At 30.0% G+C, this 26,324-nt stretch overlaps 1 protein-coding gene across 1 annotated transcript; it reads left to right on the forward strand.

Annotated features, from left to right (window-relative positions):
- Positions 1-315: 315 nt before the first annotated feature.
- On the forward strand, positions 316-26,324 carry LOTGIDRAFT_171259 (hypothetical protein; the record flags this gene model as incomplete). The annotated part of the gene is made up of 6 exons (XM_009047449.1): positions 316-426; positions 10,649-10,831; positions 11,348-11,560; positions 17,412-17,531; positions 25,539-25,679; positions 26,253-26,324. 6 exons carry the CDS (start codon positions 316-318, stop codon positions 26,322-26,324), a joined length of 840 nt encoding a protein of 279 aa, XP_009045697.1.

Raw genomic sequence — 26,324 nt, forward strand, 5'->3', positions numbered from 1 at the left:
CATGTTAACATGGATGTTTGGCAGCTCTAACCAGACTGAGAGAAAATGGAAATGTTTGGAATGTAAATTCAGACAAGTGACTGACACATATTAGTGAAGTTAATGCCTTTGATATTTCTTTGTGCCTTATTCAACACGACACATTGTGAAATAGAGAAGTAGTATAGAAAAGTTTGGTGTAAATTCGTAACAAAGTTGCTTTGCTTGTACTATTCTTTGGATATTTTGTGGGAGGTGAATTAGTGGCTGTGCTAAACAAATGGAAAATAAATTAGTTTTGTTAAATGAAAATGATTTGAAGTATTCAAGTAGAAAATGGATACAATAATTGGTAATATGTTTGCTATTGGAGGGAACGTCAAAGTACCTTCCTATGGAAACACTAAATATGAACCTCTGGATATAATATATGAAACACATAGAGAGGTAGGTATTTATTTTACACATTTTGTCTAATAATTCATATTCACATGAAATTTTCATATTGAATTTTCCTTAACTTTCAGATATCTATTTTTTTTTCCATTAGATACAATGTCTGAAAAATGTGCACTTCAATTCAATTACATGGTTTCCTGAAGTAGATTTTGCCTTTCAATATTAATTATTCAAAGTTAATTTTAGCGTACGTTAATTGCTGTAGTGGCATAGTCAAGTTATAGGCAATGAGTGTATTCATATACTTTTTTATATATAAACACAAGCAGTCCCCTTTACTTTTACGTCATCAACTACTTGCAAAAAATTTTTAATTGCATACTAAAATCTTTTTTTTTGAGTTTTCATTTTTGTCAAGACATGATTTGTGTTGACTTTTGCGTTTTGAAAGGTTTGAGGAAGCCTTTGGTTTTGGGTCAAACTTATTGAAAAATAATTTCTTTTATGGTGAATTTGTAGAAAAAAAATATGATAAGTGCATTTTCTGCAACCAAACTGTTATTTTGGATTTAACTTTTCGTTTCTGATCGTTAGTACATTGTTTTTTTTTATATGTAATTCTCAAAAAAATGTATTAAGATGTAAGGTTTGTACGCCGCATAACTGATTGCTTGTTGATTGTATTGCTACTTGAGTTTTCTAGCACTTTTAATAAATGATAAAAAAAGAACTGTGAAATCCTAAAATATCTTACTGAATGTGTTTTTCATGCTTTCATTATTATCATAGGATTTGTTAATGGATATGAACAGATCAAATACTACAGAGCAAACCATAATAGCTGATCTTATTTTCAGTAATTCTTGTTTAGACACTAACACTTAAAGAACGATAGTCTAGAAATTTCAATATGATGAAAATAGATTGAATTCCATCAAAAACACATTATGAAACAGTAATCAATGAAAATTGCAACAAAAGATCATTGTCAGAGGATAAATTAAAATGAGATTCATATGAAATCAGGAGACAAATTGAAATTGAATTAAAATGAGATAGCATTATGAAATCAGAAGATAAAATTAAAATGAGATTCACGTGCAATCAAAGGATAAATTAAAATGAGATTTCATGAGAAAACAGGATAAATTGAAATGAAATAGCATTATGAAATCAGAGGATAAATCAAAATGAAAGTTATATGAAATCAGAGTATACATTGAAATGAGAGTTATATGAAATCAGAGGATAAATTCAGATATCATATGACATCAGAAGATAAATTCAGATATCATATGAAATCAGAGGATAAATTTAATGTGAATGACTTTCAAAAATAAAGAGATAATTTGAAATGGAAATGGAATTAATATTTATAGTAATGTTGGAATATCATATGATTTGATGAATTGGTTAATATCAGATGAAATAGGTAATAGTCATATCAAATGCAGGAATATATAATAATGTGAATATCAGAATATCATATGATATAGTAATGTGGTGAATATCAGAATATCATATGATATGATAGTGTGAATATCAGAATATCATATGATATAATAATGTGATGAATATCAGAAAATGATATGATATGATAATGTGGTGAATATCAGAATATCATCTGATATAATAATGTGGTGAATATCAAAATATCATATGATATAATATAATAATGTGGTAAATATCACAATATCATATGATATGATATAATAATGTGGTAAATATTACATTATGATATGATATAATATAATAATGTGGTAAATATCATATGATATAATAATGTGATGAATATCAGAATATCATATGATATAATAATGTGATGAATATCAGAATATATGATATAATAATGTGATGAATATCAGAATATCATATGATTTGATAATGTGGTGAATATCAGAATATCATATGATATGATAACGTGGTGAATATCAGAATATCATATGATATAATAATGTGATGAATATCAGAATATCATATGATATAATAATGTGATGAATATCAGAATATCATATGATATGATAACGTGGTGAATATCAGAATATCATATGATATAATAATGTGGTGAATATCAGAATATCATATGGTTTAATAATGTGATGAATATCATAATATCATATGATTTAATAATGTGATGAATATCAGAATATCATATGATTTAATAATGTGGTGAATATCAGAATATCATATGATTTAATAATGTGATGAATATCAGAATATCATATGATTTAATAATGTGATGAATATCAGAATATCATATGATTTAATAATGTGATGAATATCAGAATATCATATGATTTAATAATGTGGTGAATATCAGAATATCATATGATTTAATAATGTGGTGAATATCATATGAAGTAGGAAGATGATATGAAATTGAAAATGATAATGGGAATATGATATATGATCTTAAATGGGAAAATGAGATGACGTAAGAAGATCAGAAATAGAATACACCTGGTATTGTAATTAAGGTTTCTATAAAGATTGTTAATGTTTATATTTCATGTAGTAATTAGGATGTTGTATTGAAGGTTGGTGAAGAATAAGGACCTGAAATTGATCGATCAGTGTTAGACATAACAATCTCCATTCTTCCACATATAATGAGGTTTTTTTAAGATATTGTTTATGTACTCTTTGAATGTAATGATTACACTGACAACTACCAAAGTCATTATACAGAAACCAATCCCGATTAAACCGATTAACCCTAAATCCAATTTCCCTCATTTCACACATTGCATGTGCCAAGCCTTCATTTACCCCTTGATTGTCGAGGATTGTTCATTAGTTCACGAAACAAAGTCAATTTTGTCATGTTTGTTGGAAGTGTTTTTTTGATTGAAAGCTTGAATATTATTTGGCAGCAAATAAGCCTACACTGTAGAAACAATTTCAATGTATAAGAAGAGATTTCTAATTGAACACTGATTGAAAGGAAGGAAACTGAGCATGCTGTGAATTAAATTATCATTCTTTCCTTGAACAGTTGTGAAAATTGCTTCTGTTCTATAAATCCATGGAGAATTTTTGCTTGAGTAGGTGTTAAATGGTGTTATTGGAGACACATTGAATAATCTCATTGAGCAATATGATACTTTGATGGCACGTTCCCTGGCCATTGCATAGGATGTTTTGAATGAAACACTGAATTAACATTTTTTGAAAGGTTTAAAGGGATGATGTCATCTATTTGTTACAATTATTTTCTGATGCAACTTATCCTTGACCTTTTTCAGAATAAGTTTTACATGTATAGTTTGTGTGTAATTAATTCAATTTTCCAGTCAGAAATCATATTCTCTTAATATTTGGTCTATTTCATTTCTTCAAGCAAACACGATTTAAATATATCTTTTAATTTCCGAATCTTATAAAAGGAACAGGTTCGCCGTTCTTTGGGTGTTGATTTGTGTCTTAAATATGTGTATTAAATAGCCTTCAGAAGTACTAGAAATGTATAAAAATGGCATTATTCCTGCAAAATACTTTCTATTTCTAAGGATGTCTTATCTATATATGACAGAGTCTCAAGAAATAACAAGTCATCATTTTAACATTCAAACGCAGATAATTCTGGATAACATTGATTGAAGACTCAAATTTCAATAGTGAGTAGTGAACACTATTTCAAATTGGTTGAGCTAAAAAATTTCTGTTTCCGAAACTAAAGTATGATTGGTCAAACGGATGGTGAACATATACCTTTATACAACAGAAGCTGAAGTTTTAATGAGATAAAATAGTGAATCTTCAGAAAGAGGCAATTGTATTCTTTATTTTCAAAATATATTGACATTGTAATGTAATCTAGAATGATAAAGACTGACATTGTGTCAAAATAGTTGTTAAGTTGGGAAACAGGCAAAATAAAAATTTGATTTAAGGGAAAGCTATATTTTATAGGAATTTAAGGTAATAAAGATTACCATGAGCAAAATGAATAGCTGTCTTCTTAAAAAGATGATATACAAAACACAATGTTTTATTATTATTATAGAAGCTATTATTATGTCGAAAGAACCTATATGATATAAAAAAAATATATATGAAAAATTATGTATTATGAAATGTTAATAGCAAAATAAGAGAAGCTATATAATGTAAATATTGATATAAAAAAGGTATGTATTATGAAATATTAATATAAGGGAAGCTATATTATATTAATAGCAAAATAAGAGAAGCTATATAATGTAAATATTGATATAAAAAAGGTATGTATTATGAAATATTAATATAAGGGAAGCTATATTATATTAATAGCAAAATAAGAGAAGCTATATAATGTAAATATTGATATAAAAAAGGTATGTATTATGAAATATTAATATAAGGGAAGCTATATTATATTAATAGCAAAATAAGAGAAGCTATATAATGTAAATATTGATATAAAAAAGGTATGTATTATGAAATATTAATATAAGGGAAGCTATATTATATTAATAGCAAAATAAGAGAAGCTATATAATGTAAATATTGATATAAGAAAAGGTATGTAAATTATGAAATATTAATATAAGGGAAGCTATATTATATTAATAGCAAAATAAGAGAAACCATATAATGTAAATATTATATAAGAAAAGGTGTGTAATATGAAATGTTATTATTAGGAATGTTGTATATTATAATATATTAATATATAAGGGAAGCTATAATATATATTATATTAATAGCAATATAAGAGAAGCTATAGGATTTAAATATTGTTATGAAAAAAGGTATGTGATATAAAATGTTAATATAAGGCAAGTTGTATAATATAAGATATTTATATGAGGGAAGCTATATCATATTAAAAGCAATATAATGTAAATATTATATAAGAAAAGGTATGTAATATGAAATGTTAATATATGGAAAGTTGTATATAATATAATATATTAATATATAATGGAAGCTATAATAGCTATATAAGAGAAGCTATATAATGTCAATATTGATATAAGAGATGGTATTTAATATGAAATGTTAATATAAGGGAGATTGTGTAATATAAGGTATATTAATACAAAAGTAGTTATATTATATAAATAACAAAATATAAATGTTATTGATAAAAAAAAGAAGCTATATAATATAAATTTTAGGAAATTTACATTATATGATATATTATAAAAGAAGCCATATTATATAAGAAAAGAAAGCTATATTTTAATTTTATTTACACAAGAAAATGTATATCGATATATAAATTGTTAATATAAGCCTACGGTATTATAAAAATATTTATTAAAAAAGAAGTTATAAATGTTACTTGAATTATAAACTGATCAGATAGTATCAATATGTCTTACTATTGACCCTAAAACAAAAGAGAAAAGAGCAAGTTAATAGAAAGCAACTGTGAAATGTCTACAGGAAATTAATATTCCTGAAATGTGGTAGTAGCAGGAAACTGTGTGTTTGTATGGCATTGCTACTTAGCCCCCATTTACTTGATGAAATAAGTGATAAAATTGACAGCTAGCTAGTTATCTTTTACAAGCGCTGCTAGCTATAGCCATTAATTTTCTCATTTAATTCAATTTAGTAATATTGTCAAGAGCTTTAAAAAATAATATCTTGGTACACACTACTATATCTGAAGTGACCAGTTTTTCATAAAATTGGTTTTAGTTTTTGTAGTATCTTAGTTTAATGAAAATATTGAAAGTCTTGGTAGCTGAATTAGTTTGTTGATTGCTCACTAATCTAAAGATCTGGAATTTGAATCTGGTATAAGTTGAGATATTACTATACCGTGGAATGGTAATGTACAGTTTTGCCTTGGCAAGAATGTGAACCGTCTTGAAGCAAGAGTCTAGTTGTCAGGATAGGTTAAGGACAGTCACAAAATTTTGTATGCTACAATTTGACTTGATTTGAAGTTCGTCATGATAGATTTTGATTTTGGCTAATCAAAGGAAATATTGGATGGCAAAAGGGGTCATTTTGAACCTCAAAGCCATACTGCTTAAATTGAACCCTGCAGATTTTGTGTAAAATGCTTGTCACATAGAGTTGGTACAACAGTCCTAACACCTATCACTCTCTTCATTAATACAAATATATTTCATTGATTTGCATGTTTTTTTTAGTTGATACATCTTCAGATACTGAACGAATATTAACTTGAATTTAACTGCTTTGTCAATCTTCATTAGACTTTTGAGGTAGAGAAAATAAGAATGTGAAATTTGGTCTTGATGATTGAATATTTCATGTCATTAGTTAGCTGAGCTAGCAGACTACCTGATTATGAGATTATATTGATTAATTGTCTTAAAAGTATACATGTTAAGATGTACAGGCTTAGTAACTGTATGCTCATTAAATCAATATGTGATCGTGCATATTCTTTTAGATAACTTTCTTCTTTTATTATTTCAACTTCATATTATAGAGCATGCTTTTAGCTTAATTCCATATTGAAAATAGTAAGATAACTCAGGGATCCCAGATTTCCTCAATTTCTCCTGGCTAGTGGTATTTTTTTTTATTTGCGAATGAAACCACTCAAAATTTGGTTTAAGGGATGAATAGATTTATATGTAGAAAATGACTTTCATAGCATCTTAAAATAGTCAAATAACCCCACATAAGCCTGTGTCCCCATTGACTCTCACCAGCTAATCTTTTCCATTTCCTCTATTAATTTTTGTTCCATACTGGTATGCCTGATAATTGTGATGCTTTTTAATTGAAATATCTTCTGTCCTTTAAATACAGTGTACTGTACATACACAACCAAAATAGTACATACAAAAACATAACGTTCAGTTATTTAGACATAACAATAATTAAATATAAGATTGAAGCTGGCAAAACCATAAAATTAGATTGAAATGAACCACCAGATGTGACAATAGTGTAATTTTCCAGGACATAAATGCCATTTTCAAGGCCGTTTAGGTCATTTTTAGGAATTTACCAGAAATGAATGGAAGAACTGTTCGAAATGCAAAACATAACCAGAAATCCAAAATAAGAGTTTGGCGATATATTGGTAATAAACTTTTTATATGAGAAAGTATATCAATCATAAATGAGACAGTATTTCATATTGGGAAGTGGCTTCAGGATTAAGCATATCTTGCCTGGCTCCACACCTGCCATTGCTGATTACATATCTCCAAAAGAAACATTCTTATAATAACAATAACACTGGAAATCTGGTAGACTTATGCCTCTATCACTATCAGGGCAAATTTACCCATTGTTTTTTCATGTTCTAGTTCAATCTGAAGCAAAACAGTAGAAAGATGCATGCCATTTCTTTTCAGTTTTTATCATGAAGACTAATTCCCTTATTTATAGTTACTATGATTCTAGATAAACTTCACTAGATAATGATATAAGACTATAAGCAAAATACATATCTAGCATAAGAGTTGCCGTATCAAAAATAGCCTAGAGAAAGCTTCTATTGATCCCTTTGAAAACCATGTCATTGAACAACAGAAACATACCTTAAAGATGAATTCTAAAGTTAGTACAAGAATGTTAAATTGCTTTGTATATAAAGCAGATTGAACCTGATACAAGTTATATATCATTTTGATATATTTGAAGAAAATGTAATATTAAAGAAAATCTGTCAATAGTTTTTGTATTAAAATATGATGATATAGTGTGTTGGAAGGGTTAACAGATGACTTATCATATTTAATGTCAGACATTATTTATCATTATGACTTACAAATGGTTACTATTATTTCTTAAGAAGAGTATCAAATTGTCTGACCTTAGAGAATGTAGCTGTTCTCTGACTTCATACAAACTTCTTATCATAATTTGATTAAGAATTTCCAATTCAACCATTCATGTGTTTTTATATGCCCACATGAAATGGAGCTCCTATGTTTGTTATGTCTATCATAACAAAAGAAATGTTAATAGCAACTTAATTATATTGTGGTATTGTGGGCAATTTAATTATATACAGATTAATTATCTGTGTCTTTAGACATAACAAACATAGGAGCAACATTAAATTGAAAAAGGTTCATAAAGCTCCTCATATTGCCCCCCATTTTAACCAACCTGGTCATGATTATAAATGCACACTTCTTGATAAAATTCCATATGAAAGCAAAAGCAAATTAGACAGTGCAGAAACTCTGTGGATTCATAGACTTGACTCTGTATGTCAGTCTTAACTGCCTTCCACCATTTGTAGTTTGTTTCTTCCCCTGATGAAGTCAAAACTTATTTTACGAAATGTTAGGTATTAAAGGATGGTATTTGATGTCAAGTTTTTTTATTTATTACACATGAAATGGAGGGCGTATATTGTCATCACCCATGTCCGTCCGTCCGTCCGTCCACAATTGCTAGTAAACACTCTACAAGGCACAATGTGTGTTAGTAATCACCTAAGGATGAACCCTATTGAAAATCAGAAAAATAGAAAAATAATTAGTATGAGTTATTGCCCTTGTTCTTGAAAACGTGTTCAATTTTTAGCTTATATAGGCTCTAGAAGGTTTAATTTATGACAGATTTTGACGAAACCTGGTGTGAGTGTTTGTTGTCACCTAAGGATGAACCCTATTGAAAATCAGTATATTTGAATAATAATTAGTATGATTTATTGCCCTTGTTATCGAAAATGCATTCAATTTGTAGCACATAAACACTCTAGAAGGCACAATTCTTGATGGATTTTGATGAAACTTGGTAATATTATTCAGTATCACCTCAAAAAATTCAAAAGAAGTGTATGTCTGAAGGTTGAATATTTCATACTGGTAATTGTTACTGTACTGCTAAATATTTTTATTTAAAATCAAAGCTGCCAGTGGGAGTATATTACCTTGCCTGGCAAGCTATCTTTATTGCAATAACATTGTTGGTTATTAATGAGTATGACACAGTTGAAGATCTTACCTTTAATTCACGGTGTTTTGTGCTGGATTATCAATACCTCATAAATATTCGCTTCTTCTATTTTCTACTGTCCTTGATCCTGTATTCCACAAAGCACTAGACGTAGTACCTTCAGACAAAGAAAGGTCCAACCACTTTGGATGCTGAAAATAATCCTTCCAGTGGGTGAAAAGAAACTATTTGCATGCCCCTGCCTCAGTAGCAAATCTGGTGTGTCTGTTTTCGCAAAATTTCTCTTATTGCAGGGTGATTGCTTTATGCTTTAATCAATTTAAAATCCTATTTTATTTAAGACAAAATTTTGTTGAAATAAATCTATTCTCTCTTTGACAAAAAATAAATTCTTCCTAAAGGTTCTGCAAATTAAAACAAATTAAAAAAACAAGTAGGCGTAGTGAAAACATTCTTATCCATATTTCATACTTTGCGAACAATAATCACAAAATCTGGATTGTCAAGTACATGTGAACCAAATGACATGAGCTTGTCACCAAAAGAAAATTCTATTGACACGTCTTTTTAAACAACTTGAAACTCAAGACTAAATATAGATTGCATGTCTTTTTTTCTTCTAATACATGGTTGCCTTTAAAAGGCTTGATAAATAAGAAAATGCTCAGAAGAATTCATTAGCAGAACTAATTTTTCAGAACTGTCACATAAACTGTTTCTTTTGAAATTGAACAGGAAGCTAGATTGGTGCCCGTTTGGAAGATGTGTCATTTCAGAATGCTTTAATTATTTCATTAGAGTTTCACTCAATTTTGACTAATGCATCAAGCACACAAACAGTCTTTGTCACTGATTTTTTTTGCTGACTTGAATCTTGAGTAAAATCTCACGTGCCCGTGATGCCATGACAAGATTATCAAGTTGACAACATGATTTATAATATCAAAACAGTTTAAAAAGTCACTGATTGTTATCTTCAGATCAGATTTATTATCTCTTTCAATTGCATGATCCGCACATGATTATCAACATCGTGGAAAACAACTAATTGGATATTTTTTGTTGTCTTGTCTTGCCCACAACCGGTCAGTGAAATTGTTGACAAGACTCTAGTTCGTGAGAAAGATTGCCTTACAAGACCGTTTATGTGTCCGCAGCATAAATCTTGAACACTGCAATGAAGTTGACATCATAACGTACACATTCAACAAGAAAAATTTACTCTAACCACAGAAACAGAAATACAAACACTTAATTATCATTGATTAAAACAACACCACTTGTTAACTTTAAACTTAAATGTCAATCATTCAAAAGTGATGCTAAGTGAATAATATATTTTACGTTAAAAAAATAGTAACACCTTCAAAACCATCTATATTTTCAAGTAACATTTAAGGAGATATACCTTTAAATCTTATTTCTGTATTTTCAGGCCCAACTCATTGCCCAGTCTATTGGGCAGGCCTTTCAGGTAGCCTATATGGAGTTCCTGAAGGCCAATGGTATCGAAGATCCTGGTCTTTTAAAAGAAATGGACTATCAAGATGTATTAAATCAACAGGAAATTTATGGTGAAGAACTGAATTTATTTGCCAATAAAGATCATCATAAAGAGGTAAGTTTTGTGTACTGTAACACGATAAACTTGGAATAATGGCAGACCTATGGTGACCCACATGATATAAAATGATCTTCACTAGATATGATTCATTAATTGGATCATCTGGGTTCAGAATTTGCGTTGCAGTTTATGATTCATTAATTGGATCATTTGGGTTAAGTATTGCGGTAATGTTTAGTGGAATCATATAACTTATCATCTACAGCAATAACAGAGCATCTAAGCTAGCCAAAGTTCTTTGAATTTAAAGCAGTAAGGTCATGCCTCAAGCTCCGCAAAACACAGTTTTATTTAACACAAAGAGATTGTAAAATCATTCCTCCAAGAAAATTGGACTCTTTGAAACCCAAGGGCAAAAGTATTTGCTCATTCGCAACTAACTTCATATAATGAATTTTGATAGTTCTTAAGGGGAATTTAATTAAAAAAGGCAGTCCATTTGGTCCACCGATATTCTTCTTCTTTCTGTGTCTGTATGAGATGTACATTTGTTAAATATTTTTGTTTCAGGTGATAGTTCCGAAAGCTAAGAATGAATTATTAGGCGTAGTTATAGTAGAATCAGGATGGGGATCTATGGTACCTACTGTAGTGCTAGCCAATATGTCACCTATTGGTCCAGCAGCAAGATGTGGACAGTTGAATATAGGAGATCAGATTATATCTATTAATGGTATCAGTTTAGTTGGTTTACCATTATCAGCTTGCCAGACTTATATTAAGGTAGAAATTTCTTTTATATTTTCTATATAACTAGCAAGGGCTTCATCAATCAAACAATTCAGTAAAATATATAATATGCATTCAGTTAAAAGGGATTGTAAAGTGGTTTTCTAAAATTTTTATGTGTATCGGAGACTCTGTTTATTATTCACACTATTCCAATTTTCAATCAGACGTCTGTGCTTCCTGAAATTCCACTAAAATTAAGTGTTTGATGACATCACTAATGGCTAAAGGTCTTATGTGATAAAGCATAAGTTGTGATTAGTGACCTCCTCCTTAGTTTTTGTGGAATTACAGGAACCACAGACATCTGACTGAAAATTGGAATGGTGCAAATTCTTGCAATAAGTGTCCCCAATACACATAACACATATAAATATACAATATTTAGAAAGCCTATTTACAATTTCTTTCATTCATAATCATATAATACAACCCCATCAAGCAAATTTATCAATATCTAACTTGAACATGCCATAAGCAGATCCATTGTTTGAATTGAGGAGACATTTTCATTAACAAAGGCTGTACCATAATCCTTGATTAAATATGTCAAGGCATCAAACAGAATTATATTAGATTAGACACAGGCTCACAGGAAATTGTAAATTTTGATTGAGCTAGTGAAGAAGCACAGTGGCATAAGCCTTCTTTGATCAAACTGCTGTGGAATCTTTGAAATGCCTGTAGCACATGGGGTGACCACTTATTGTCAGAGTTTTTTCCATCTCAGCCTCTCTGATCATAAACATTGACAGTTAGAAATGGGTTAAAAGATCTATAAGTTCATCCTGATTTATTGATTAAACCCTAGACCTTCATCTTAGCTAGCAACATCCAACTCATCTAGTTTCTGTGGTCAGCTAGCCCTGTAGAGTGTTAAACAATTAATTTAATTGGAAGAATTTTCTATTCCTATCATGAACAAAGTGATTAATGGTCCTGATATCAAAACACCAGATTGCATGTCATTTCTGTTTCATTATTTCTGAATTAAATCTAACCAACAATGTGCCTTTACCAGTTATACTCAACTTGTTTAGTTTCCTTTTCTTGCCAGATTTACTTATATAGGGAATGGTGTATGTCAATGAGACCTTGTTCATGTTTGAATTTGATGATAATTTGATAAACTGTTTTTGCAGTTTTGCCTTGATTTTTAAGATCATTTGAAAATTTATGATAAAATTCACTTTTATCATTTCTGGCAGATGGCAGTTGGCGTATGTTACTTTACCTGGCAAGCTATCTTTTTATCAATCAGCTGTCAGCTGTCTAATAAATGAATCCTATCTGTTAATAAAAATTTTAAATCAGATGTAGCTGAAAGAAAAAGATCTACAAAGACAACCTTTAGTCCACACTGCTGAATATGTTGAAATGGTACATTTGTTACTAACAAGTTGATACCAAGAAGAGCTAGAATAGGTTCAAGACAGCTCAGTTGTGTTCAAGCGCATGGCTTTCATTTAGAAGCCTTTCTGATTGAATTCTGAATTTTGGATCCTAAAAGCATTTAACACTGATTTTCATGAAGAACTAACAGACACAGGTCTATATTTGAATTAGTTTTGATAAATGTGGCTTGAATAATGGTTTGTTAGTTATCATTTTCAATTTAATATTTGCTAGTTTAAATTGGGAAAACTTCAAACTAAGACAGATTTATGACCTTCTCTAGCTTTGATATTATATTTCTGAGAATATCTAGCAGGTTGATATGTTCTAGTTTTAATATAAATGCAAATTGATGGTGAGATGTGGACTGAAATATGTTTGATGATCTGTTCAGTAGATGCCTGTCATCAAACTTTGTTGTGTCTTTTTTTATTATACGCCCACTTCCGTCCATCCGCGTTCAATATTTAGCTTGTTTAATCTCTAGAGGCACAATTCTTGTAGGATTTTGATGAAAATGGGTGAAATTGTTTATTATCACTCATGGATGTTTGAACCCTTTTGAAAATCAAAAATTTAGAATCATAACATATGAGTTATTGAAAACACTTTCAATTTTGAGCTTGTAAGCTCTTGAAGGTTCGATTGTTGCCAGATTTTGACAAAGCTCGTTAATATTATTCAGTATCGCCCCAAAAAGTAGGCCTACAAAAGAAGTGTAAAAGGTTGAATAATTCATCCTGGTAATGCCAAGTTGTATATTTCAGTAACACCAGGTGTTTCTAAAATATTCCTTCTGAATTGCAAATGAGCTCAAATGAAAACCAGAATGATAGGATGACCCTCTAGGATGGCTTAGTGTTACTGAATGTAACAAATAGAACTGGTAAATGATTAGAAAAGGACATGTAATCTAATAAATTCATGATAAAACTAGTCAATTTACATTTTCTATTTACACTTGTCATCAGGTTCTATGTTTAATTAACTTACATGATCAGAGGATGTAGAAATAGAAAACATTAATTGACTTAAATGTCAGTCTTTTTTTTCCTTTTTCTTACGTTTGTGCTTGGAATGAATTTATTTGCATTAAAGGAATAGTAAGCCTTATTATTTTAGGTAGCCAGACGAATCTGGCCTTACTGGTTCATTGGTCATGATATACAGATGAGATCAGCACTTTTGAGTTTCCAGACACAAAATGTCACATTTTATGAGAGTTGGTCAGTTTTTGGTCATTAGTTTTGAGAATTGTCACCATATTACGAGCCAAATTTTGCAAATATTTTGGTATCTATACAAAGCTGAACTATTATTTAGTCAGTCTGCTCAAGACATTGCCAGATATTCTACAATGTCCCCATACCCCATATGGTACCACAAACATTTATATAGTTTTATTTTTGCACTGTTCCTATTTCCCTTTTGACATTATTGTTACAGTAAACCATTCCATCAAAATTGTTTTTGAGATGGTTATGCTTTTTTTTGCTTGGAATTACAGGAACCACAGACATAAGAAGTCAGAATAATGCAAATAGAAAGTTAGACTGTCTCAGATACACACAGAAGTTTAGGAAACTTCTTTTAAATCCTTTTGAAAGCTCAAAACTTTACAAACTTTCCGCAAATAAAAAGTAGTTTTTCTACTCTTCATTTCTAGAGAGTTTTGTTTTTCCAATATATCGTTGATTAGATCTCAAAGAACACAACATTTATTGAATTTAAAATGGAGAAATAGTGTATTCGGAAATTAGATATTATTTAATCTAAAAACCTGTATAGAATTTAGTAATGAAATCTTTATTCTACAGGAAATTTTGCCTTGTTTATGTTGATTACTGAGTCTTATGAACAATAAATCAATATGAATAGATCAAAATACTTTCAGTGAATGTCCATTCTTTACGTACATCAAAGAGCTGTACATTTTTTTCATGAACATTTTGATCTACATATGTTTACATTAATCAACTTATGTAAGCATTGTTATAGATCTAATATTCTCACAAAGAAAAGATTTCATCATTGACCTTGTTGTAAATTTAGACTTGCTTTACGATAAAATCCTTCAAATTATTTGTAGCATAGGAAAGTTGAAATGGACTGGTTCCCATCCGTTTGACCAATTGTACTTAAGTCTCAGAAATGAGAATTTTTTAGCTAAGCTAACCAATAATGGTGTTCGCAGCTCATGGTCTAAATTTTAGGCTCCCAATAATGGTGTGCACAGCTCATGGTCTAAATTTTAGGCTCCCAATAATGGTGTTCACAGCACATGGTCTAAATTTTAGGCTCCCAATAATGGTGTTCACAGCTCATGGTCTAAATTTTAGCATCCCAATAATGGTGTGCACAGCTCGTGGTCTAAATTTTGGCCTCCAAATAATGGTGTTCACAGCACATGGTCGTAATTTTAGGCTCCCAATAATGGTGTTCACAGCTCACGGTCTAACTTTGCCTCCATATTCATGTGTGTCTGTAATTAACGGTATTTGAATGTGAAAACTCATCATTTCTTGAGACAGACATATAGTAAAGACGTATAGAAAAAGAAAGTGAAATTCCTAGTTTGAGATATTTTTGAAGGAATTATGTGAAGATTATTTACATATATTTAAGACCCAAATTGACCCCCAAAAAATAAGAAATCTATCCCTTTAAGAGAACTGTGTCATTATTATTACATTGTTCATCAAATGATTTGGCTGACTGATTTGACTGCCAGTAATGTCTGTTTAAGTCCCAAAGGTCAAGCTGTGACTTTGGACTGAATTGAAGAAACCTTGAAAGTGGTAATTCAGATAGACTCAATGTTGCAATAGCTCTGGCATTATCAGGTGTTATAGAAATTACACTTATGACAGTATTCAACTGAAGATGGTACAATGATATATGTCTGGTCTATTCTTTATTGTCACATGAATATATCATGAGGACAACAGGAGTTTTTGTTCTCTCAGAGAATTCACATCTCACATTAATTATTTCAATGTCTAAGATGATTCTATGAAATTGTTAGCAAGGACTGAAGGAGGCAATAGACAAACTATTTTGGTGGATTAATTGAATTATTATGTCTGTGGTTTCTCTGACCTGTCACTAGTTAGTTAACCAGATCATTATTCCCCCCCGCGCCTGTCACAAGGTGGTTTAACATTAAACCACACAATTACTGCTTGCTGCCTACTCTTCAGAGATAAGGTAGAGGCAATATTTATTTCTCCAACTTTTACTAATTCTTACTACCGGTATGCTGATGTCCTCTGCTACTATTTACAGACATTCGGTTAAAAATTTATGAGGGAATTTTTATCAGATTTATATCAATATATATTCATAATATTTATATATAAAAAGAATATGTAGTCAAAAATCTGTTTTGATATTAAAATTGATATTGAAAGTGAGTACTGCAGCTACTATAAATTTTGTTCCAAAAAGCAATTTTTTATTTTAAAAAGAAAAGAAGATAGTAAGTAAATATATAACTCTTAAAGAAGATTATACCTGTACACTTTATAACCTTAATGGGAATATCCAGTTACTTATTTGAACTATAGCAATATTTTATGTGTTTAATCGTTCTTTACCGATACAAAGAATATCAGGCCTATGTAATAATTGAATCCATCCATCTATCCACTTGGGGCTTGGCGTAGTGATACCATTTATGTGCTATGCACACTCATGGTATCACTACTCCAAGCCCCTTCATGCAATATTGAAAACCTACAGAGACTTAAGTGTGGTTTGAACATTTTATGGAATATTGGGGAATTGAATGTAAAGATACATTCATGTGAATCTGTAATACTTTTGAGCTTTTCATATTCCCAATCTGATTTTTGAGTTGGTGATACTATTTTAATGTTGACTGCCAAAAACCAATCAACTGACAAGCTGGAATTGAAATAGTGCATTTGAATTGTATTATATGCTATTGTGCATTGTAGTGGGGTCACTGAATTCTTGCCTCATTTTTTATTAATTGAACAGTATTGTTTGTGAGCAATCTCCATCTGATCTTGAAATCATTATAATGCCTATAATTATATATATCATATTGGCAGTATGTATATATATATATATATACGCACTGCCTGGGGACAATTCTAAAAGATCCAGACTCATGAATAATTCAAATCTGAATAATGAATAACTCAATGCTTCTAGGCATCTTGATGATTTTCTAAACCAAAAATAACCCAAAAGGATAAATTCAAATTTGTTATATTTCTTTAATATTTGCATGAAATAAGTATGAATGTGTGAGGTAACCCAGGGTAATATATTAACTGTAAAATCAGACTGAGTTCTGCAAGATTGCTGAATCCTTTAAAATGCATGTAGTCCATGGTGTTTTTACATTTACATTGGTTTAAAAGGCTTCCTATGGTAAGATCCTTAGATTTTGACTAATTTTGAAATAATTTTGATATTTCAGGCTGCCAAGAATCAAACAGTAGTGAAATTAACAGTTGTACCATGTCCACCAGTAGTAGAAGTTATAATTAAAAGACCAGATGTCAAATATCAACTAGGTTTCAGTGTTCAAAATGGTGTGGTAAGTAGAATTGTTTTTAACACCAACAACACCATCAGCTACTTTAAATGCTTGTGACAATCTATTTTATATGGATAGCATTTACATATTTATAAACCACTGCTTCTTAAAATTGTTTTCAAAACTTAAACCATCCAAATTGTTTTCAAATTTAAAGGAGTGATTTTAGAAACCAAGTGCTGCTGCATTGAATTGTCTAATCTAAAGGATTGTTTTCAAAAAAATAATTGCCTAAAATTGTTTTCAAAATTTAAAGGAATGTTTTTAAAACTGCTTGAATTGTTTTGAAAATTTAAAGGATTGTTTTTAATTCTACTTGAAAGGTTTTGAAAATTTAAAGAATTGTTTTTAATACTACTTGAATTGTTTTCATTGAAAATTTAAAGGATTGTTTTTAAAACCACTTAATGGTGGTTTTCAAAATCACTGAAATTTTTTCAATACCACTGTAACATGAAAGATATTATAAAAATTATTTCAATTTAAAAATTAACGTTGTCAAAATTGACACATCATTAACAGTATGTCGCTGTTAGCCAAGAATTCATTAGTAGAAAGTTAAAATTACAGTCTTTTACATGGAGCTACTGACTGCAAATTATTTAAAGTTGTAGAAAGTTTTTACTAGTCATAGCTTAATGTTACATTAACCGATTTTTAACTCCAAAAGATACAAGTGGTTAAACAATTCTTTTCAATGTCATCTTTGATTTGGAAAAAATTAACGCTATTTTGAGAATAGTTTGTTAACCCTAAATTCTTGGCTTGTATTTTGCTTTATTTTGTCCATCACATAAAATTTCAAAAAATTTGCTTTTCAAAAAATCTCTGGTCATACAAAATAAAATCACCAGACATTGTTTCCACCATTTTGATATCAAGAGAAATTTGATTATCAGCTAATCTGAATATGGTATATTATTATTTCTGTAGGGGGATATTAATTTGAATATAAAATGATAGGCTAGGAGATGGTAATAATACATTTCTGCAGGCTAAAGCAATCAAAATGACTTTCATTTCCGAAGTATAGATATTTAGTCTTCTTGAAATACGGAAATAAATGAAATTGTCTAGTATTTGTCTTGTCGTGTGTAAACATGAAAATTAGCTTACATTGGATTCACCGACAATTGGACAGTAGTCATATCGTCTGATCATGATGAAATTCCATGGGCTAATCCATTCTATAGATAATTGATGTTTACAGACCTATAGTCCTTTAATATTCCTGTCTCTTACCATTCAATCCACACTTCCGTTAGACTCAAACCAATGTCAATTTCCTCTCACAACTCTTAATTGTAATCAAATGAAATTAGGAGTGTGTTTAGGCGTGTGGTAATCTAGTTCGAAAAGCTGGTCAGATTTCTAGGTCATGGATTCGTATTGTTGTCTATCAACTTGACATCGCTTCATTATATTGTCCTTGACTGCCTAACTTAAAGTTGGTGTTGTCATGTACAGGGATAGATTTTGGACATTGTACTATATATATATTATGTGGCCAATATTCATGAAATATGAAATTTTGTAACCAATATTCAATCTAATGAGAATGAGACCAAACTATCGTTTTGTTTTTAATTTGCATTTTTTTTTTATTAATATAGTCACTGTTAGGGTCTAATGACAGCCCTCATGAACATATGTCAAAATAACCTTTTGACCTAAGCTGATGACCCCTGTATTAACCAATCAAATTTCTGCCCTCGCCAGCACTGTGATTTTTTGTTTTTTGTCAATATTCATTGTAGATATGTGAAAATTGGTAACCACTGTAAATATACCAACCAATTTTCTTTATAAAGACATGTATGTAAAAATTGCAAAACGAATGTAAACATTTCTAAAATTTGTAAAAAATGGCCAAAAACTAGGATTTTCAAAATTTAAAATAGAATATTTTTTATGATACATCATGGAAAATACATTGTGGCAAATGCAGCCAACTTTGAATAGATTTCTTAATGGTAATGAGAGAGAGAGCTGGAAAATCTTTTATCTTTGATTGATGAAAATAGATTGTAAATGCTCGATATAAAAAGCGATTAATCAATCATTTAAAGAATAAGTATATAAGTCTTTAATGCTCGTTATGTTAAAATATACATTCATCTTATGAGACATGAAATTAACATAATTGAAGGTAACATTGCCTGCTTAAGGATGAAGTCTTTTCAATTGAAACAATAAATTATTGATATATTATGTTATTTTTTTGTGGTGTTTTTTTAATATTTTTTCTTGATCTGACATGGTCTCATTATAGATTAAGTTCAACTGAACTTATGTTTATTTAAACCCACCATCAAATAAGAGTACATGTCAATGTTCAGAAATGAATTTCTAAAATTCATAACTAGACAATGCTTTTTTCTTGAACACATTGAACAATGCTTCTTTTCCTGATTTGAGCAATGCTCTTTTTCTTGATTTGAACAATGTATTTGATAGACTGAATATGCTTTTTTTCCCTAGAACTCATTTGTCTATATGATGTCATTAAATTCAAATGGAATTGAGGTACAACAAGTCAGTAGTATAATGGAGGCAAATGTCTACATTTTGAAATTGCAACCAAACTTGAAAAGTGCCTTTAAATTTTGAATTATAAATTCACCCAGACTCCCCTTTGCCTCATTTTTAACTTTGACTCTGCAATGGCCTTACTCAATGGTATAAAACCTAACGTTAGGAAATATGAATCTAAAAGAATTAAGCAACAAAGTTTTGAATCAATATTTCAATTAGATGGGAGATATAACTTAAACCAGATATCAGAACTTGAAGAGTGAAACATGGTTTTGAAATGTGTGCTAATAGTCTTGAGTTGCTAGACTAAGACTAATAGAATGGTAGTCATTGTATTAGTAGACGACATTGTTGACAAGTACATTAGGTCTGGATCTTGTCTTGTTTTAGAATTAAAATGCTATAGCTGATCTAGATATAGTATCTTCTACCTAAATGTTGATTATGTAATCAAATTTTGTATCCATAATCTTCTAATCTTAAGCTGTGTTCTCATACAAATTATATATAGTGTTCATACTGGTAACCTTTGTTTGTGTTCACGTCTTAACCAGCTATGTTCATTGTTCACAAGGTAACTTTAGGTTGCATTCACATTATTTTATTTTCATATTGGTAACTGTGCACATATATCATGTTTTCATTCATAACTGCATATATCTGTTGTCAATCTGGTTTTCATTGGTAGCTGTTTTTCCTGTTTTCATATTGGTAACTGTTTATCCTGTTTTCATTGGTAACTGTTTTATCAGGTTTTCACATTCGTAACTGTTTATCATGTTTTCACATTGGTAACTGTTTATTTTGTTTTCACATTGGTAATTGTATGTCCTGTTTTCAATGATAACTGTGTATCCTGTTTTCAATGATAACTGTATATCCTGTTTTCAATGTTAACTGTATGTCCTGTTTTCAATGAAAACAGGATATCCTGTTTTCAATGTTAACTGTATACCCTGTTTTCATTGGTAAACTGTATATCCTGTTTTCAATGATAACTGTGTATCCTGTTTTCAATGATAACTGTATATCCTGTTTTCTATGTTAACTGTATATCCTGTTTTCAATGATAACTGTATATCCTGTTTTCAATGTTAACTATATATCCTGTTTTCATTGGTAACTATATATCCTTTTTTCAATGATAACTGTATATCCTGTTTTCATTGGTAAACTGTATGTCCTGTTTTCATTGGTAGCTGTAAATGGTGTTCAAATTGTTAACTGAACGTTGTGTTGGTACCTTCATGCTCTGTTTTCATTGTTGAATTTTGGCTGAGTTCATATTAGTAACTTTTGTAACCTTAGGTTTGTTCACATTGATAATCTTAGTTTTTGGTAACCATAGTTATATTGTTATTCATTTGTGTTCACATACAAATCATAATCTAATCCACCAGCTTTATCAGTCTGGAAAGCAAATATTTCAACTACATCCCTTTAAAGTGACCCTCAACCATATTTATGGTTGATAATAACTGAGTTGGTACAGACAGCCTAATAGTTATTATTTATAAAATCCTAGTAACTCAATCATTTAATAACTTCATTACTGTTAACTTCAATCTTGACTGGAAGAAAAGGACTAGAAAGAATATGAAATTTGATTAGAAATACTATTTTTCTGTAACAGTAATGTAATACTATGTTACGTTGTTAGTGATTTCGTCTGAATTTATCCATCATTTAATGTAATTAAAGGCTTGTTTACGTCGACGACTAATAGTGTGAGGTAGTCCAGATCTTTACAGTCTTAATGAGGTAGTCCAGATCTCTATAGTCTTTGATAGAATTATATAAGTTACTGACCTATTAATGTCTTTCTGGAAGGATGCTACTTCAATGAATTTATAGACAACAATAATATATATCTTGATGAGATAGTGGCTGGTACTACTCGGGAGTCAAACACTGACAAACTGGAGATAAGAATTTAAACGGTGGAACTACTGTCAAACACTGAGATATTGTAACAAGAACTTGACAAAATAATTGTGATTGTCAATATTAAGTCAAGCGTATAGTTGGTTGATCAAGGATTGACATGCTGGACCATTTTAGAAAATGCAACTTTTTTTCTCATCCTTTAGATTTGTAGAATTTCTCAAGATCTGGAATGAATCTAGAATCTAGAATTGCCAAGGTTTGGGAAATATAAATCTGGCAAATCATTTCATAAATTTCAAAATAACATAAGCACTCGTTTAAGATCCAATATCTGCTGTGTATATGTTATTAGACCTACATCATTTGCATTGTTATTAACTTGTGCTAAGAGGTCATTATATTTATTTTGTGAACTTGTGTTATGAACCTGGAAACAGTACTGTTGTCTGATAAATGTCATCTCAGACTGTACATGAAACATTTTAGGCAAAGAAGATAATGTTTCCCCAATATTGATACAGTTTGTAAGGATTCTTGAACAGTATCTTGTGCAAACATGGATTGATTTCATACAAATCTATTTTAGAAAAAGTACTTTAAGACTTTGCTTTTCATTTCAACTTGATTGCTAGTCTCAATCTTTAGAGTGTAAAATGTGATGAAATCCCACAAGACATGACATAAACTGACCCTAAATTCAACGGCTAGTTATCAAACGGGATGGTGATTAAAATGACTGCAGCGAGATCTTTATAGATCAACTTTCTAGACTAATGAAAAGTTTGTTCTATTTCTTTATCGACTTTAACCAGTTTATCAACTTTTCTTAGAAAAGCAATCAATCTTAGTGAATATAGAAATAAACGACTAGAGGAGAACTTGTTCAATGTTCCTTCTTTATTTCTAGCTTGAGACTAATTAAGGTTCAATGTTAGAAACTGTTGTTCACACAAAGTCCAGAGATTGTTTTGTTCGTGATTTCCCAAGCATTTCACATTGCCACAGCGTCTATTTACTTATCGACTAGTTTTGTCTTAGAAAAATGCCCCTATATTGATCATAAAGAAATCCCATAAATCCTATGGGTAGCGACAAGACGTTGTAAATCAATGCAAAACTATGGATTATTTAAAGGTGCACTCCCAGTTTGTTAAACTTGATAGCTGGAGATCAAATATTTAAACTTCAATGTCCTAGTGATATTTGTTATCAAAAATTAATTTGTTATAAAGTAGGGCATTTATATCTTCATCTATTAGTGATCCATATTCCACCATTAGAGAGGTTTTCTATAAAAAAAAAATGTATGTGTATCGCAAAACAAGCTTGTATCACATAAGACCTTCGCTATTAGTGATGTCATTAAATACTTATTTTTTATGGAATTGCAGAAACCACAGACATCTGATTGAAGTAGATATAAGTAGGACGTAAAAATCCATTCATTTCATTTCATGTAGACATGAGAATAAGGTTTACTTGTCCGACTTCAGTAGGGACACAGGCTGAAAATAGGTCATTTGTCTGAAGATCGCATAGCGTGAAACTCTTAGTAACAACATGTTTGTTCCGGTTCTGTTTGAATATTTCTATTTCTGTATGGCTTTACAATGTATTGAACATTATTTTAACAGTGGTATTTCTGTATCACTCTACAATTAATGTATTGATCATTATTTTAACAGTGGTATTTCTATATTGCTCTACAATTGATGTATTGATCACTATTTTAACAGTGGTATTTCTATATCACTCTACAATTGATGTATTGATCACTATTTTAACAGTGGTATTTCTATATGACTCTACAATTGATGTATTGAACATTATTTTAACAGTGGTATTTCTATATCACTCTACAATTGATGTATTGAACATTATTTTAACAGTGGTATTTCTATATCACTCTACAATTGATGTATTGAACATTATTTTAACAGTGGTATTTCTATATTGCTCTACAATTGATGTATTGATCACTATTTTAACAGTGGTATTTCTGTATCACTCTACAATTGATGTATTGAACATTATTTTAACAGTGGTATTCCTATATCACTCTACAATTGATGTATTGATCACTATTTTAACAGTGGTATTTCTGTATCACTCTACAATTGATGTATTGAACATTATTTTAACAGTGGTATTTCTATATCACTCTACAATTGATGTATTGAACACTATTTTAACAGTAAAAATATTTTGATATAGTTTCTATTTATACTATTTATTTTTCCTCTAGAATTAAAGTAGACTGCTTTAGCAGAAATATCTCTGACTCGATCTCTGTACTTGGTAATAGTTTTTTTCTCCAATTACATCATTGAAACAAAGCATTTGACTTAAAGTGACACATGCCATTTTGGAGTTGATTTGAGTCTTGAATATATATAAATAGTCTTCAGGAGTACTAGAAATGTACGACAATCGCATAATTCTTTAAAAAATATCTCAAACTACGAATCTCTTTTCCTATTTCTATATATATCTTTTCTATATATGGCAGTGTCTCAAGAAAAGATGACTCATCTTTTTAACTTTCAATAAAGATAATTCTGGACATATATGGATTTGAAGGCTCTAAATTTGGACAGTGAGCTGTGAACACTATTATTTATTGGCTTAGGTTAAAAAAAATTCCTGTTTCTGAGACTAACGTATGATTGGTCCCTTTAAAACAGTACATATTGTTAGAATTATTCATTACATTGATATTTCAATCAATATTTTTAATAGAAAGCATAAAGAATTTTATTAATTTTTGATAATCAACTATTGACAATTTTATCAATCTATAAAACAGTGGGGCGGGGCTACAAACTTGGTAGTAAATTTAATTGACAATGTGAATGAATAAACATCTCTTTCAGTTGGCAGAGCCAAGATCCTATGAAGTTGGGAGAATTAGAAGTAGGAATAGTATTAGAGTGATTTTAGAGAGATTTTTATAACTGTTTATGTGTTTAAGGCCACTGACATGCACCAATTTTCATTCAAACGCCTGTAATTCTGGCAATGCCACTTAAAGCTTTTAATGACATCACTAACAATAATACCATTATTTCAACCAGCTGTCAATATTTCAAAGCACTATAACAGCTGGAAATGTTGTATCAGGTTTTTCAAACATTTTCCCAACAATAATTTGTTTGAAGGAATCTAATTGGTTTAGAAATAAATCCTCTTGCAATCAAAATTGATGACAAGAATACCGTATTGTGAAAGCAATGGTTAGATGTGATAAAAGTTAAAAACCATTGCTAAAGGAACATGATGCAATTAACCATTTTGAATGCTAAACTTTTCACATTGATAGGTTTCTCCCCTTTCATAATTTGCGAATTATACCATAATTTCAGCTTTTTCAAAATTTTTTACTGTTACAAATTATGAAGTACATTTAATTACACTTTCAAGTTGATGAAATAGAGGTATGTTCTGTTAATCTGATCTTGGCCAGTGCTTCTATAGGAGAGTATTATTCTATACCCAACACTGTCATTGATAATGTACTTGGTAATATATATCTTACATACAGTATTCTATTTCGCTATTGTAATTTAAGTGGTATATTTATTTCAGATATGTAGTTTATTACGTGGGGGTATTGCTGAACGGGGTGGTGTACGAGTCGGACATCGTATTATAGAAATTAATAACCAAAGTGTTGTGGCTGTACCACATGAAAAAATTGTCTCATTATTAGCTAATTCTGTAGGAGAGGTAAGTTTTTAAAGCAATTTAAATGCTGAAGTTTTAAGGTTATTTAATGGCATCTAAATATTTGTTTTTATCAACTGACAGAGCTCAATATCAGCTATCTCTTTCACCTTTCAAATCTCCCATGTCCAAAAAAAAGGTACTATAAAATTTCAAACCTTTGTTACTTCCAACATTTAATGATTAAAAGACCATGGTTTGACATATTTGAGGGTTTATTTTGTTCTTGAATATATAAATAGTCTTCAGAACAACAAGAACTACACAAAATTTGCATGATATCTTCAAATATAATTCAAACTAGAAATATCACTTTCTATATGGCGGGGTTTCAAGTAAAGATGAATCGTCTTTTTAACATCTAACGTGGATAATTCTGGACACACGTGGACATGAAGGTTCAAATTTCTTTGTGATGGCTTTCTCCAGTTTTTTTATTTACATATATATAAGTATTTGAAAATATTTTGATATATATATGATGCATTCAAAAGAAGATTCATTTGCCTGTCAGTATATTTCTTATATTAAACAAAATTCACAATAATTCATTCTCTAATTTTACTTTTATTTCAGATTCATATGAAAACCATGCCAACGTCTATATTTCGTTTATTAACGGGGCAAGACACTCCACATTATTTATAG

The sequence above is a fragment of the Lottia gigantea genome, assembly GCF_000327385.1.
Source record: "Lottia gigantea unplaced genomic scaffold LOTGIsca_112, whole genome shotgun sequence".
NCBI classification, from domain to species: domain Eukaryota; kingdom Metazoa; phylum Mollusca; class Gastropoda; family Lottiidae; genus Lottia; species Lottia gigantea.